Here is a 17071-nt window from a genome sequence, read left to right as displayed (position 1 = left end):
TGGCCCATTACTTTACTCGCACATTCAATTCTTTTCCTCACCTGCAGCTCGTTTCCTCCTTCTGCCTCAAACGAAAAACCTAGGTAACAGAACTCCTCCACATTTTCCACTTTTTGTCCGTTCATCTTCCAAACTAAATAAAAATCAGGTGAATTCAAACAAAAAGGATGAATTATCAGTAAATAATATATTAATGGATATTTCAACAAAAAAAGTTATAATTTTAAATAAAAAACAGTTGGATTCGTAGAAAAAATAATCTTTAGCTTCAATTTTCAACCAAAACTGGAAGAGTTAATAAAATTAATATTCATCAAACAAAAAAAAAACGAATTTTCTACAAAATAGTTGAATTTTTAACCCGAGAGATGCATTTTCATATAAAATAATAATGCTTCAACATAAAAAAATAATGTTTAATAAAGTGGTTAAACTTTTAATCAAATAGTTGAACTTTCAATCAATAAAAAAAAAGAAATTACTATATAAAAAAATGCATTTTTAACCCAAAAAGGCGATTTTTCAACAAAAGATTTGATATTTCGATCAAAAAGATATTAATTTAAAATAAAAAACAAATGTATTCAACCAGTTAAGACCAATTTTCAACAAAATAGATATAGCATTTACATAGTTAAATATGATTTATTACTAAATAATCAAAATTTATTAATAAATAATCAAATAAACATAAAGCTTCAGTTTTCAACTTTAAAACACGATTTTTAAACAAAATATATGAATTTTCATTTTAAAAAGTTCAAATTTCTACCAAAGATTAAACAGGTTCATTTTCAGTTAAAAACTTCTACTTTTGTTTGAAAATTCATCTTTTCTGATTGAAAATTTATATTTTGTTGAAAATTTGTTTTTTGGTTGAAAATTAATTTTTTTCTTTGAGAAGTCATCTTTTTTGGTTGAAAATTCAACTATTTAGTTAAAAATTTCTTCTTTTTTTAAGTCGTCTATTTTGGTTCAGTATTTCTATTATTGAAAAATTTTCTTTTTTTTTTAATTATTGTATTTTGTTGATTTTTTTTTTAAACTTTTTTTGTAAAAAAAACATTTTTTTGTTGAAAATTTTTGCATTTTGTAGACAATTTTTCCATTTAGGTAGAAAATTGATTTTTTAGTTCAAAAGTAATATTTTTGGTTGCTAATCATATTATTTCTAGTTGAAATTTCATGCTTTTTATCAAAAATAAGTTTATGTTGGTAGAAATATAATTCTTTTGATGTAAATGTTTTTTGGTTGAAAATTCAACTATTTGGTAAAAATTTCTTTTTTTTAAGTTGTCTATTTTGTTAAGTATTTTTTTTATTGAAAAATTTTACTATTTTTTTTAATTAATGTATATTTTTGAAAATTCGTCTTTTTGTGCAAAGAAAATCAATCTTTGTTGTTGAAAATTATTGCATTTTGTAGAAAAATTTTCTATTTAAGTAGAAAATTAGGTTTTTAGTTCAAACGTAATATTTTTGCTGGCTAATCGAACTATTTTAATTGAAATTTCATGTATTTTAATGAAAAAGAGGATTATGTTGGTCAAAAATTAATTCTTTAGATTAAAAATTCATCGTTTTGTTTCAAAATTGACGAATTTTGTTGAAAATTTGTCTTTTGTAGAGAATGAGGTGAATTATTTTTTGTTGTTGTTGAAGTTTTTACTATTTTTTTGGTAATTGATTTACCTTGTTGACAATTCGTCTTTTTGTAGAAAATTTAATTTTTGTGGTTAAAAATTCATCTTTTGTCTTCAAAATTTAACTGTTTTGTTGAAAATTTGTTTTTGGTATAAAATTAGTTTTTTTCGTTGAGAATAAATCTTTTTTGATTGAAAATTCAACTATTTGGTTAAAAACTTCTTTTTTTTAAATCGTCTTTTTTGTTTAAGTATTTTTTTATTGAAAAATTTGCCTTTTTCTTGAAAATTCGTATTTTTTTGTTGAAAATTATTGCATTTTGTAGACAATTTTTCTATATAGGTAGAAAATTTAGTTTTTAGTTCAAACGTAATATTTTTGTTGCTAATCAAATTATTTTAGTTGAAATTTCATGTATTTTAATCTAAAATAAGTTTATGTTGGTAGAAAAACTATTTGATTAAAAATGTTTTTTTAAGTCGTCTAATTTGGTTAAGTTTTTTTTTTATTAAAAAAAAATTTTTTTCAATTAATGTATATTTTTGAAAATACGTCTTTTTTTGTAAAGAAAATCTATTTTTTGTCGTAGAAAATTTTTGTATTCAGGTAGAAAATTAAGTTTTTAGTTCAAACGTAATGTTTTTGCTAGCTAATCAAACCATTTTAGTTGAAATTTCATGTATTTTGATAAAAAAAATATGTTTATGTTGGTCGAAAATTAATTCTTTTGATTGAAAATTCATCGTTTTATTTCAAAATTGACGGATTTTGTTGAAAATTTGTCTTGTAGAAAATTAGGTGTAGTATTTTTGTTTTATTGAAAAATTTACAATTTCTTGAAAAATTGATTTACTTTGTTAAAAACTCGTCTTTTTCGTAGAAAATTTAACTTTTGTGGTTGAAAATTCATCTTTTTGTTTGAAAATTCCACTACTTGGTTGAAAACTCGTGTATTTTGATTGTGAAATATATAATTTTTAATTTAAAACTTTACTATTCAATTGAAAAATCTACTATTTACTTTGAAAAATTTTTTATTTTTTGTCGGTTTGTGAATGAATTTTTTAACTGAAAATTCAATAATTCCATTTGGGTTTCAAAATTAATATTCTCAATTTGAAAAATCAACTATCAAGTTGAAAATTCACACAATTTCCTATTTAAAAAAATGCATCTCTACTCTATTGAAAAGATGCCTCTGATCTCAGGTTCTCGATTTGCTCCATGAAATCCGTCTCTCGACCTCGAGCGGCGACATTGTCGTCAGAGACCTCTGCTGGAATCCCGCAGTTTCGGGAATGCTCTGCACGATCGCGAGCGATTATACAATCGGGAGTTTCCAGGTGAAGGGCGACAGAACAGCCGGAGTTGGCATAACAGCCCTCGAACGGATCGAGGGAATAGAAGCCCTCTCGCTTTCCTGGAGTCCGAAGGGCAAACAAATAGTCGTCGGCTGTCGAAATGGCAACATAATTCAGCTGAAGCCGGAATTAAAGCCGGCCAGGACGATTGCCGGCCCAAATCCAAGCATAGGCGGTGTCACAGCCATCCTCTGGGTCAGTAATTATCAATTTTGCGCCGCCTATCAGGAACCTGGTGAGCAAAGGATCAATGTTCTCATTGTCGATGCGCCGAAAGGCGAGGCCTTGGCGATTTTCACCAATTACGAGGACATCACCTACGGAGGAGTGCCCACGACTCGATATTATTTCGAGTCAATTCCAGAATGGGGAGTGATTTTTGCGGCTAGCAGCACCAGCAGTGAGATTGCGGTTTTGGGATCGATTGATAATGGAAATAGTTGGGAGCAGTGGCAACTTGTTGATAGTGGAAGGGCGGAACTTCCTCTCGTTCGAACTGACGAGTCGTTTCCGGTTGGATTGGCCATCGACAGATCGGCGAACAGAAGACTTTTGTGGGGCCCGGAAAGTACTCTACCAAATCCTGTGCCAGTTATTCATATTCTCGGTACTTCGGGACAACTCTGCAGTTTTCATATTGTCAATTTGAAACCGGATTGTCCCGCGGTTTGTGCTCCACCCTCGGAAATTGTTGCTCCACCTCCAGTGTCAGGTGAGTGTTGATTTTTTTTAATACGAGGGTTGCTACAAGTCCTGGAAAATATGTAAAAGTTGGGACATTTTTTAAAATACACTCAACTCTTGATATAAGAACGATTTTGGGCATTGCTTGCAGTGACCTTGATCCTAAATCGGAGGAATCATTTCTCTTGGATTTGGAACGATTAGGTTTGGTTTAAATTGTAATATAAAAATGTAATAACATTTTTTTTTTATTTGTAAATGCAGTATCGTATCTTTAGCTTTAATGATTTTATTGAAATTCGATTTTTTTCGGTTGGATATTAATTTTTTTAACTGAAAATATAACGATTTGGTTGAAAAGTCGTCTTTTTCGGTTAACTGTTACTTCTCGTTGTTAAAAACTTGAAATAATTTCAAGTAATTTAAACGAAGTATTTTTTTTTTAGAACTTCTAAATATATTTTTCAATTAATCGAATTTTTCCTACAATTTTTGGTAAATCCTGCAAATTAAAAAAAAATAGTCCAAGTTTTTTTTTTTTTTTTTGATAATTTCGAAATCTCCTAAAATCTTTTTAAACTTTTTAATCTTTTTCAATTACATTTTTAATTTAAAGAATTTCAAAATGCTCGTCTTGAAGACTTGAACAATTCAAAATTAAAAGCGTTTGAAGTTAAAAATTTTTCGAAAAAAAAAATATTTTCATGTAATGAATAAATAAAAAATAAATTTTTGATTCGATCTTTACTTTAATATTAAAAAGTTAACAATAATTGATTTGAAAAAAGGATTTTAAATCAGTTCAAAGTTTAAGAATTTCCATATTTTAACGTTGAAAATTAAATGGTTTCAATTTGAAAGCCTGAGTCATAAAAAAATGTGAACGTCTGATTGAAACTTTATAAACTTTTTTTTTATCAAAAATTTTACTATTTTGTTAAAAAGTGATTTATGTGGTTGAAAATTCGTCTTTTTTGTAGAAAATTTAATTTTGTGGCTGCAAATTCATATTTTTTGTTGAAAATTCAACTATTTGATTAAAAACTCCTGTATTTTGTTGAAAAATCGGCAAATTTGGAGGATTTTTTTTATTGAAAATTTTACTATTTTGTTGAAGTGATTTATCTTGTTGAAAACTCGTCTTTATATAGAAAATATAATTTTCGTGGATGAAAATTCATGTTTTTCATTAAAATCTTAACTGTTTGGTCAAAAATGTGTTTTTTTTTTAATCTTCTATTTTGGTAAAGTATTTTTTTTATTAAAAATTTTTCTTTAATTGATGTATTTTGTTGAAAATTTGTCTTTTTCTGTAGAAAAATTAATTCTCAGAGTTAAAAATTTCATATGTTTCGTTTAAAAAAGGTTTATGTTGGTAGAAAATTAATTTTTTATATTGAAAATTCGTCTTTTTTGTAGAAAATTTAATTTTTGTGTTTGAAATTTGATCTTTTTTATTAAAAATTAAACTTTTTTTTTTGAAAATTGATATATATATATTTGAAAATTCGTCTTTTTTTGCAGAACATTTAATTTTCGTGGTGGAAAATTCATCTTTTTGGTTAAAAATTAAACTATTATATTGAAAATAGACGTCTTTTGTTGAAAAATATTTTTTTTGTAGCAATTTTTTTTTTGTTAAGAATTCATCTTTTTGGTTGAAAATTCAACTATTTGGTTAAAAAAAATTTTATGTCATCTATTTTGGTTAAGTATTTTTTGTTTATTGAAAAATTTTACTATTTTTTTTTAATTAATGTATTTTGTTGAAAAATCATCTTTTTTTAGTAAAAAATATTTTTTTTGTTGGAAATTATTGAATTTTGTAAACAATTTTTCTATTTAGGTCGAAAATTAATTTTTTTTAGTTCAAACGTAATCTTTTTGCTTGCTAATCAAACTGTTATAGTCGATATTTCATGTTTTTTAATTAAAAAAAAGATTATGTTGGTAGAAAATTAATTCCTTTTGTTCGAACATTTGACTATTTTTTGAAAATTGATATATTTGGTTGAAAGTTCGAGCTTAAAAGTTTAAAAAAATAATTAGTTGAATTGTTATATTTTTCAATTATGCTATCATTCAGTTTGAAATGTGTAATTCACCAATCTTTTACTTAAACAATTTTCCATTTTTATTTGTAAGATTAGATTTTTAATTCAAAGAATTTCAAAACGCTCGTCTTAAAGAATTGAACAATTTAAAATTAAAAGCGTTTGAAGTTGAAATATTTTTGATAAAAAATTTTTTATGTAATGAATAAATAGAAAATAAATACATTTTTAATTGGATCTGTACTTTAAGCATTAAAAAGTGAACAATAATTGATTTGAAAAAAGGATCTTAAATCAGTTCAAAATTTAGGAATTTCCAGATATTAACGTTAAAAATTAAATGGTTTTAATTTGAAAGTCTGAGTCATAAAAAATGTGAACGTCTGATTCAAACTTTAGAAACTATTTTGAACTTAAAAATAATTTCATAATAATATATTCTTAATTAAAAGATTTTATTAAATTAAAAATATTGCTTAAGTCTAAAATATTCCATTTTTAACCCATTTAATTTGAAATTTTTTAATTTAGAAAAAGAATAATTATTTAATATTTAGCAATATTTGACTGTTCATTTAATTTTTCAAAATGAAAAATCATTTTCAGTTTTCCTAAGAATTAAACAAAAATGTTTTAATTCTCAAAAAATTACTTTAATTTTTTTTACAAATAATAAGTGTTCTATTATTATTTGTAAATTCAAATTTTAACGATTTTTTTTTAATTTGCAGAATTTTCTAAGATTTGAATTAATTTTAAAGCTTTTCTAGGATGCCTGAACTGTTTAAAATAATAATAATTTATAAAAGTAAAAAATACTAAAATTTTGCAGTTTATCTGCATTTCATTTTAAATTTTTCAATTTAAAAATGTTAGTACCTTCCATTTTGTACGTATAAATTATTGAGCATTTGAATATACAATTTTTTAAGGATTGAAACACATTTAAACTTCAATTTTTTAAGTTTAAAATGCAATTATACTATTCCATCATTGGTTGAAATATTATATTTTTTCGTTGAAAATTCAACTATTTTGATAAAAATTTATCTAATGTTTGAAAAATTAATCTTCATTGTTAAAAATTAATTTTTTTACTGAAAATTTACTTAAGTCAATTAAATATTCTATCCTTTTATTTGAAGATTCATCCCTTTCGTTGAAAATTAATTTTTTTAACTGAAAATTTAACTAATTCAGTTAAATATTCCATAATTTTAGTTGAAAATTCATAACTTTTTTGGGAAATTTAACTATTTTAGTAAAAAAAATTTCTCTATTTGCTTTGTTCGTTGAAAATTAATTTTTTTCAACTGATAATTGAACTACTCCATTTTTGGTTGAAACATTATCTTTTTTCGTTGAAAATTCGTCTTTTTGGCACAAAATGTATCTTTTTCGTTGAAAATTTTTTGTTGTTGAAAATTGATCTAATCCAGTTAAATTTGTTACATTTTTATTTGGAAATTCGTCGCTTGGGCTGAAAATTGTTTTTTTTTCTTTTTAAACACAAATTGAACTATACCAATTTTCGCTAATGATTGAAATTTTTTACTTGGAACTCCATGTATTTTGGTGAAACTCCATTTTTTTTCTTTTTTGAAAAATTAATCTTCTTTGTTGAAAATTAATTTTTTTACTGATAATTTACTTAAGCCAATTAAATATTCTATCCTTTCATTTGAAGATTCATCTCTTTCGTTGAAAATTAATTTTTTTTAACTCAAGATTTAACTAATTCAGTTTAATATTCCATAATTTCAGTTGAAAATTCATAACTTTGTTGGGAAATTTAACTATTTTAGTGAAAACAAATTTGTTCTCTTTTTGTTTTGTTTGTTGAAAATTAATTTTTTTCAACTGACAATTTAACTATTCCATTTTTGGTTGAAATATTATCTTTTTTCGTTGAAAATTTGTCTTTTTGGTACAAAATTCATCTTTTTCGTTGAAAATGAATTTTTTTTTACTGAAGATTTATCTAATCCCGTTAAACGTGTTACATTTTTGTTGAAAATTAATTTTTTTGATTGAAAATTTATCTTTTTTACTTAAAATTCTATGTATTTTGCTGAAAATTCAACTTTTTTGTTCAAAATGAATCTTATTTTTTGAAAATTAATTTTTCAACTGAAAATTTACTTAATCCAGTTTAATATTCAATCGTTTTAGTTGAAAATTCATCTCTTTTCTTGAAAGTTAATATGTTTAATCGAATATTTTACTAATCACGGTGAATCTTCCAGAATTTTTGTGAAAAACTTGTCTCTTTGATTGAAATTTTCATTAACTGAAAATTTTAAACTCATATTTTTGGTTGAAAATTAATCTTTTTTTGTTAAAAAATCAATTATTGAATGTTTATTTAAAGTTTTTGAGAAACACCAGAAATTTCGATTATTTAAAATTAAAAACAGTTTCAACCGAAAATTAAAAAAATTATAATTCAGTTAAAAAATTAATTCTCAACGCCCCAAAAACAATTAATTTACAACCAAAGAGATAAATTTCCAAATAAAATGTTAAATCTTCACCAAGCAAAAATAAAATTTGGATTAAAAATTAATTTTTTTATTAGAAATGTTAACGATACCACTTTTCATTCAATGATTATTTGTTTCCTTGGAATTTCAAGTATTTGTTTGAAAATTAATTTTTTATGTATTCCATTTTTGGCTAGAAATTTATCTTTTTTTAAATTCGTTTTTTCAAGTTGAAAATTTAATTATTTTGTTAAAAATCCAATTATTTTTGGAAAATTATTTATATTCTTAAAAAATTCATCATTTTAATTGAAATTTTCTCTCTTAGGTTCATATAATTTTTTTAAAATGAGAATTTAACTCTACCATTTTTTCATTGAAAACTGATATTTTTTTAGTTGAAAATTTAACTTTTTGGTTGAGAATTCGGTTAAAAAATCAATTTTTTTATTAGAAAAGTTGACTATACAACTTTCGATTTCAAGATGATCTTTTTCTTTCGAAATTCAAGTGTTTGGATAAAAATTCATTTTTTTTAACTATTTCAGTTTTAGATAGAATTTTGCCTTTTTTAAATTCATATTTTCAAGTTGAAAAATAAATTATTTTGTCGAAAATTAATAATATTCGTTGAAGATTCATCGTTTTTTTTTTGTAATTAAGTTTTTTTAAATGAAAATTTAAATCTACCATTTATTATTGAAAATTGATATTCCTTAGTTGAAAATTCCACTGTTTGGTTGAGTTTTCGTCTATTTTGTTCGAAATTCGACTTTTTTTGGTAGAAAATAAGTCTCCTTGGTGTAAAATTAATCTTTTTTTGGTAAAAAAATTCAATTATTTGTTTAAAAATTTATTTTTTTACTATTCCATTTTTGGGTAGAAATGTATCTTTTTTTTAATTTATCTCTTCAAGTTGAAAATTAAATTATTCTGTTGAAAATTATTCATATTCGTTGAAGATTCGTCCTTTCAATTGAAATTTTTCCCCTTATGTTGAAAATTCTACTATTATGATTAAAAATCGTTTTTTTTTTTTAATTAAATTTTTTAAATAAAAAATTGAATACACCATTTTTTATTGGAAATTGATATAATCCTAGTTGTAAATTTGTTGTTTTAATGTTGTAAAAAATTCAACTATTTGGTTAAAAATTCATTTATATAAAGTTTATTTAAAGTTTTCGAGAAACACAAAACATTTCGATTATTTAAAATTAAAGAGAAATGTTTTCCAAACTGTTTGCGACCAGTAGAAGACCGGTTTTGAAAAAGATGACCTGGAATGTTGTCAAAACTAGACCCGGAAAATCTGCAAAGTGAAAAAGTCATGTAATTTTGAAACGGGACTTTTGTAGCAACCCTAACTCGATTTATTTTTTAAACTAATTTTTAATTTTCTATCGTCAGCATGCATTCAAGGGCCCCGTCCAAGTATCGCATCTTCCGAAATTTCTTTCAACCTTGCCACAGGTGCAACAAGCACCCCGCGTTCAAAAGCTGATTCTCCCAAGGAAAAAGCTAAAAACATGTTAACAAGCTTGATTCAAGATACCGCGAAAGCTCCTCCCGCTTTCGCTCCCAGACCAGAACCAACAAATCCAGCGCCTCTGCCTCAAATCGAAACAAAAATTCCCTCATTTGTTCAGCAACCAGACCCCAAACCCACAAACTTTCCTCCGCCCGTGGAAATCAAAATCCCTCAGCCCAGAATCGAAAAGACGGAAACCGAAGCAAACATTCAAGTTTTTGAAAGAAAGGAAATCCCGAAGGAGCCTGTTCATCAAGAGAAGCCAAGCATAGATGAGGGTCTTTGTTTGAGAGCCTATCGAGAAGAGCAAGCGAATTTCGAGAAGGAATTAAAAGCGAGACTCGAGCCCTTGATCTGGGAGGTCGGAACGACTTCGGAGAGGGGACAGCTTGTCGAGAAAACTGCCCTGATTGACGAGTTTCTTCGAGATTTGCAGGAAACAACGAGCAGTTTATCGAGTGATGTTGCGTATCTGAAAGCCCTTCTTCTCCAGTCCTTTGCCTGGCTCGAGGAGACGAAATCGAAAAATGCCAAGGGTGTGAAATTGAGTACACGGGGCGGAAGGGAGAGTTCGAAACTCGCAGAATTGCAGAGATTTTTTTACTACACCCAGTCTCAGTTGGTGCAGGCTTCTCAGGTTTTAGATCTTGAATGGTCAGAGCAGCAATCGAGGGAACAGAACAAGCTGAAAATCCCGAATATGGAGTTTATTTATCAAAGTCTGATGCGACATGGACAAATTCTGACGAAGGAGAAAAGCAATCTGGAAAATCTCGTGCGAAAGTGGAAAATGTTGGTTCGCGGTGGAACAGTTAGTCTGAATCGATCTCTCTCGAATCTTCATATCACAAATAATTTTGGAAACGATTCTGCAATTGATTTGAGATGCAAAGCGATCGCGGGCAAGCGAGAGAGTTTTAGTCGAGAGAAGCAGAATAAATTGCGGGATCTTTTGTCGGAAAATGCACCGAGGATTATTAAAGCCGCTAAGCCTACTCTTATCCAGGATAGGCTCGAAGCCACACTTACTTCTCTGGCTTTTTCAAGTCCGAAAGTCCCGAAAGCGAAGGTTTTGGAAGCGAGTCAAAAAAAATCGAGTCCTCTCGCTTCACTTAACAATATTGTATCGAAGATTGGAACTCCCGGGAAAGAAGAAGCGAATTTGCAGAAGATTGTGCCAACCTTTGCGGCAAAAAGTCCTTTGACTATGGTGAGTCAGAAGCCGAAGATTCAACAGAATCAACAAGTTCCGGTTCAGCAGAGTCAACAAAGTTCCCAAGTTTCTAATTTGGCGAAGCCGTTCTCGAAGGTTGATGCAATTCCTTTTGGGCAGAAAACTGATGAGAATCAGAAAGAGAAGACTGAGAAGGCTCCCAAAGTTTCAAGTATTTCCGGAACTCTCCAAGGAAACAGTGGAAGCATGTCAACTCCTACAGTTCCCCCTTTCAGTTCAACGGCAGCACAATCGTTTTCCTTTGCTTCGAAACCGCCCACGAATTTGCCAAGTTTTCCTGCAAAGCCGCAAGAAGAAAAATCAAATCTAGATCTGGGAGGATTGAATTTGTCTCTTCAGTCCTCTGGACTCTCGATCAGTCTCGTTCCGGAGACGAAACCAGTTTCGACACCTGCAATGTCGAGTATCAATTTTGGAAAGGCTTCCGTTTCACCTTCCGCAGCTTTTGGACAATCTTCAACCACTTTTGGAACTCCTGGTACGACTCTCGGGAATTCGGGATCGATTTTTGGAAAGAATGGAAACCAGACGATTTTTGGAAACCAAGGATCCATCTTTGGAGGTGGTTCCAACTTGAAAACAACTTTTTCGACTACTGGAGTTGCGACTACAGTTGCTTCTGCTACGGTGGCTAGTTCTGCTTCAAGTCCTGCTTCCGTATCGAGTTTAATTTCGAAACCAGCTTCTGTGACGAGTCCAAATCCTTTAACTTCAACTCCAGTTTCAAGTCCAACTTCTGCTTCAAGTCCCATTTCTGTTCCAAGCTTAATGTCTAGTTTAGTCTCTTCTCCTCCAGTTCCGGTTTCAAGCCCACCTGTTTCAAGCCCTCCTGTTTCAAGCCCTCCTGTTTCAAGCCCTCCTGTTTCAAGCCCTCCTGTTTCAAGCCTTCCAGCTTACGGAGCGACTACTCCGATTTCGTCTCCTTCAGCAACTTCCGCTCCCGATATGTTTTCCCTCAATCTCGGATCGCCTAAACCATCATCAGCAGAGACGGCTTCTTTTTCACCAACGCCCTCAATTTCGGCCTCGAAGCCTTCATCAACAGCAACAACAACAACTTCGTCTCTCACTTCATCAATTTTTTCCACTGCCTTTGGAAATTCGAAACTTGCGAGTTCGGCATCAACCCTAAACTTTGGAACGGCAACTGCACTTTCGTCTACAACTTCGATTACTCCAGTTTTCGGAAAAGAACCAACATCAACACCAGGATCGATTTTTGGAAGTTCAACTATTTCGGCTGGAAATGTTTTTGGAGGAAGTGCAACAACTCCAGCAACAGCGAGTCCCTTTGGGGGAAGTACGCTTCCTCAAAATTCGATTTTTGGAAATGCAACTTCTCCTGGTGGATCGATTTTTGGAGGAGGAACAACAGCGGCTACAACTACAGCCTTTGGAGCAGGAACAACTGCCGCTCCAGCTACAGCTTTTGGAGGAGCTACAAAAGCTGCTTCAACTCCAGTTTTTGGTGGTACAACGCCAGCTTCAAGTACAGTTTTTGGCGGAGGAACACCAGCTGCGGCGGGTGCGGCTTTTGGAATGAAGACTCCAGGAACTGGATCAGTTTTTGGCATGTCTTCACAAAATCCTGTTTTTGGGGCTCCGGCCAGTACGACGAGTGTCTTTGGAGGCGCATCAAAACCTCAGGAAGCGAATTTTTCCATGTTTGGAGGAAGCACAACTCCGGCTTTTGGACAAGCTCCGGCTTTTGGGGGCAAACCAGCATTTGGAGGCAGTCCGGATTTTGGACAGGCGAAACCGGCTTTTGGAACGGGATTTGGCGGAACTGCTGCCTTTGGTGGTAGTCCAGCATCTCCAGGTAATTTCAATCTATGTTTTTTGTTAGGTTGGTGTATTTAGGATAATATTGCACTGTCTTTTTAAACGCAGAGTTTTTTAAATTTAGGACTATGTTTTTGGTTAAGGTAGTATATTACAGAGTGGCCCTGCACCCGGGAGAATCAAGAGAACCGGGAAATACTTGCACCGGGAGAAAAATAATACACCGGGAGATTTCCCGTATTTCATAATTCGCGCATTTTGTAATTCTAGAAAGTTTCCAACTAGAAATTATATAATTTTCAACGTGTTTAGAATAAATAAACTTCAAAGTTTCACAACATTGCCCGCCGTATTTAAAATTCTGCAATCTGGAATTGTGAAAATGGCAGTGACTTTTAATTTGACAGAATCTCCAGGTAATTTCAGTCTATGTTTTTCGTTAGATCAGTTTATTTATGACAAATATTGCACTGTCTTTTTTTAAACGTAGAGATTTTTTAAATTTAGGACTATGTTTTTGTTTGAGGTAGTATATTACAGGGGATCACGCACCCGGGAGAATCGGGAGATCCGTAAAAAACTTGCAACGGGAGAAAAATAATACACCGAGAGATTTCCCGTATTTCATAATTCGCGCATTTTGTACTTCTAGAAAGTTTCCAACTAGAAATTATATAATTTTCAACGTTTTTAGAAGAAATAAACTTCAAAGGTTCACAACATTGCCCGCCGTATTTAAAATTCTGCAATTTGGAATTGTGAAAATGGAGAAAAGTAACACAGGCTGACAAAATCAGATCCACCCTCTGCCCCAGAAACCAGAATATACTTTTCCGAAGGTTTTTGACATGCTGAATCTGAATCTTGGGTCCAAATTTCTCACTTGGCTCTGGATCCTGAGATATCCTAACCTAAATGTGCAAAAACAGCCATTTTTGCCCTAAACAGAGGTAAACTCACAAATACAGAAAAATTTTAAATGTGATATCTCAGAAAAAACAAAATATTTTTTAGCGAACTCAGCGGAATTCGAAAGGGCAAGACTTATACTTTAAAATGGCTTTTATGGTTTTTTGAGTGGATGAAAAAATTAGATGCTACATAACCTCAAATATAGGTAAAAATTGCCAATTGAGAAACCTGTACCATAGATTCGGATTCAGTATACAAAAACCCTTCGGAAATGTATATTCTGATTTATGGGTCAAAATTTTGTTGGCCTATGTAATACAACGGAGGATTTCCCGTATTTCATAATTCCCGCATTTTGTAATTTTAGAAAGTTTCCAACTACAAATTATCATATTTTCAACGTGTTTAGAATAAATAATTTTGGTCTATATCTTTAGTTAGGTTAGTATCTCTTTTTGTTTAGATCATAATATTTAGTAGAATATTGTATTATCTTTTTTTTAAATACAGGGAAGTCAGTATGTTAAGTACCATATTATACTATATTTTTCAAAAACATCGCGAGATTCACAAATTTGGATCTCTGTTTTTGATTGAGGTAATATATTTAGTTAATATCTTTTCCGAAAACATACTTTAAAAAAATTGGCTCGACTATTAATTATGTCAATATATTAAGTACAATATTGTTCTATCTTTGTTTTAAACATGGAGAGCGTTCGAAATTTGGGTCTATGTTTTTGATTAAGCTAATATATTTAGTGACAATCTTTTCCGAAAAAATACTTTTAAAAAACTGGCTCCACTAATAATTAGGTCAATATATTAAGTGCAATATTGTACTATTTTTTTATGAATAGAGAGCGTCTGAAATTTGAATCTATGTTTTTGATTAAGGTGTTATATTTAGTTAGTATCTTTTTCAAGAATATTTTTAAAAAAAACTTTTGGTCGATATTTTTCATTAAGTCAGTATATTTAGCGCAATATTTTATTTTTTTTAACGTCGAAAAGGTCTGAAATTTGGGTCTATATGTTTGGATAAGTTAGTATAGTTTTTTCTTCAGATCATAATATTTAATCGAATATTGTACTGTCTTTTTTTTAAATACAGAGAAGATCATACAATTTGTTACGTTTATAATTAAATCAGTACTGTCTTCTTTAAAGCCATAAAGAGAGTCTCAAATTGTAGCATTTTCTTGGATAAGTTAGTATAATTAGTAACGATCTTTTCCAAAAGGTACTTAGAAAATGAGGGCCTATGTTTTTGGTTAGGTGAGCATCATTAGTAGAAAATTGTATTATCTGTTTCAAAAATATAGACAGGGTCTCAAATTTGGATCTATGTATTTAATTATGGTAGTATATTTAGTTACTACCTTTTTCAAAAATATACTTTACAAAAATGTAGTCCATGTTTTTGGTTAGCTACAATATTCTACTATCTTTTTCAAAAAACATAATCAAAAATTTGTGTCTATGTTTTTGATCGAGTCACTATATTTATTTAGTATCTTTCTTTGCCAAAAAACTACAAAAAAATTGGGTTTTTTATTTTCGTTAACTTAGTATATTTAGTACAATATTGTATAATTTTCAAAAACATATTAAAGAAATGGGGGTCTATATTTTTAGTTAGATGAATATGTTTAGTAAAATATTGTACAATCTTTTTTTTAACATAAAGAGGGCGTGAAATTTGGGTCTACATTTTTGATCATTTTAAAAACTTTTGGTCGATATTTTTCCCTAAGTTTCATTTTTACAAGATTTTTTTCGTTAACAAGTTTAAAATTTCGTGACAAGATTGTTTTTTTTTTACCATAGAGAGAGGTTCTCAAATTTGGGCCTATGTGTTTGGTTAGATTAGTATAATTAGTTACCATCTTTTTCATAAACATACTATAAAAACATTGGTTATATATTTTTGTTCAGATCAGTATATTTATTATAATATTGTCTCTTTTTTTGATTGAGGTAATATATTTAGTTACTATTTTTTCTGAAAACATACTTCAGAAATATTGGTGCTGCTATTAATTAGGTAAATATATTAAGTACAATATTGTACTGTCTTTTTAGAAAAACGTAGAGGCCGTCAAAAATTTGGGTCTATGTTATTTATTGAGGTACTATATGTAGTTAGTATCTTTTTCAAAAACATAAGAAACACTTTTTTTCGATGTTTTTCATTAAGTCAGTATATTTAGTGCAATATTGTATATATTTTTTAAACATAGAGTTCTCATTGTGTCCATGTGTTTAGTTAAGTTAGTATAGTTTTTTTGTTTAGGTCATAATATTTAGTAGAATATTGTACTATCTTTTTAAAATTACAAGGAAGATCATAAAATTTGTTGGGTTTTAATTGAATCAGAATGTTAAGTAAAATACTATATTATCTTTTTCAAAAGCAGTCAGAAATGTTGACTTCTGTTTTTGGTTATGCTAATATATTTAGTTACTATCTGTTCCTAAAACATACTTTAGAAAAATTGGTTCTGCTATTAATTAGGTCAATATATTAAGTATAATATTGTACTATCTTTTTTAATGACATACAGAGCCTCTAGAATTTGGGTCGATGTTTTTGATTGAGGCAATATATTTAGTTAGTATCTTTTCCAAAAATTATTTAGTACAATATTCTACTATCTTTTTTAAAAACATAAATAGGTCTTCAAATTGGGGCTTATATTTTTGGATACATTCCTATAATTACTTGCTATAATTTACAAAAACATATTTTAGAAATTTGGGTTATGTTTTTGGTTAGATGAATATATTTAGTAGAATATTGTACTATCTTTGTACAAACATCAATCAAATTAAAATTTGGATCTATATATTTTATTAGTTTAGTATAATTAAGTACCACCTGTTTTACGAACGTACTATAAAAACAGTGGTTGTATATTTTTGTTTAGCTCAGTTTTGTCTCAGTTTTTGATGGAGGTAATATATTTAGTTACTATCTTTTCCGAAAACATACTTCAGTAAAATTGATTCTGCTTTTAAGTAGGTTAATATATTTAGTACAATATTGTACTATCTTTTTAAAAAACATAGAGTGTCTAAAGTTTGGGTCTATATTTTTTATTGAGGTTCTATATTCAGTTAGTATCTTTTTCAAAAACACAAACACTTTTGGTCGATATTTTTCATTGAGTCAGTATATTTAGTGTGATATTGTATTTTTTTAACGTAGAGAAGGTCTCAAATTTTGGTCTATATGTTTGGTTAGATTAGTATTTTTTTAGATCATAATATTTATTAGAATATACGAGGGTAGTTCAATAAGTCCTTAGAATGAAGTATAAAAACAATTTTTTTTTGGTAAATTTTTTTTTTTATTTTTCAACATAATCTCCTTGGAGCTCTAT

General features: G+C 29.0%; 1 protein-coding gene across 2 annotated transcripts in view; it reads left to right on the top strand.

Annotated features, from left to right (window-relative positions):
• LOC117179736 (nuclear pore complex protein Nup214-like) overlaps positions 1-17071 on the top strand; it is a 27160-nt gene that overhangs the window by 6280 nt on the left and 3809 nt on the right. For both annotated transcript variants that reach the window (XM_033371794.1, XM_033371793.1), the window contains exons 3-4: positions 2853-3717; positions 9637-12810. In XM_033371794.1, coding sequence (XP_033227685.1) covers positions 2853-3717; positions 9637-12810 — 4039 coding nt within the window. The remainder of the gene's footprint in view (positions 1-2852; positions 3718-9636; positions 12811-17071) is intronic.

The sequence above is a fragment of the Belonocnema kinseyi genome, chromosome 9, assembly GCF_010883055.1.
Source record: "Belonocnema kinseyi isolate 2016_QV_RU_SX_M_011 chromosome 9, B_treatae_v1, whole genome shotgun sequence".
Classification (NCBI taxonomy): Eukaryota; Metazoa; Arthropoda; class Insecta; order Hymenoptera; family Cynipidae; genus Belonocnema; species Belonocnema kinseyi.
The sequence above is the reverse complement of the archived record's forward strand: the minus strand, read 5'-3'. Positions and strand labels throughout refer to the sequence as shown.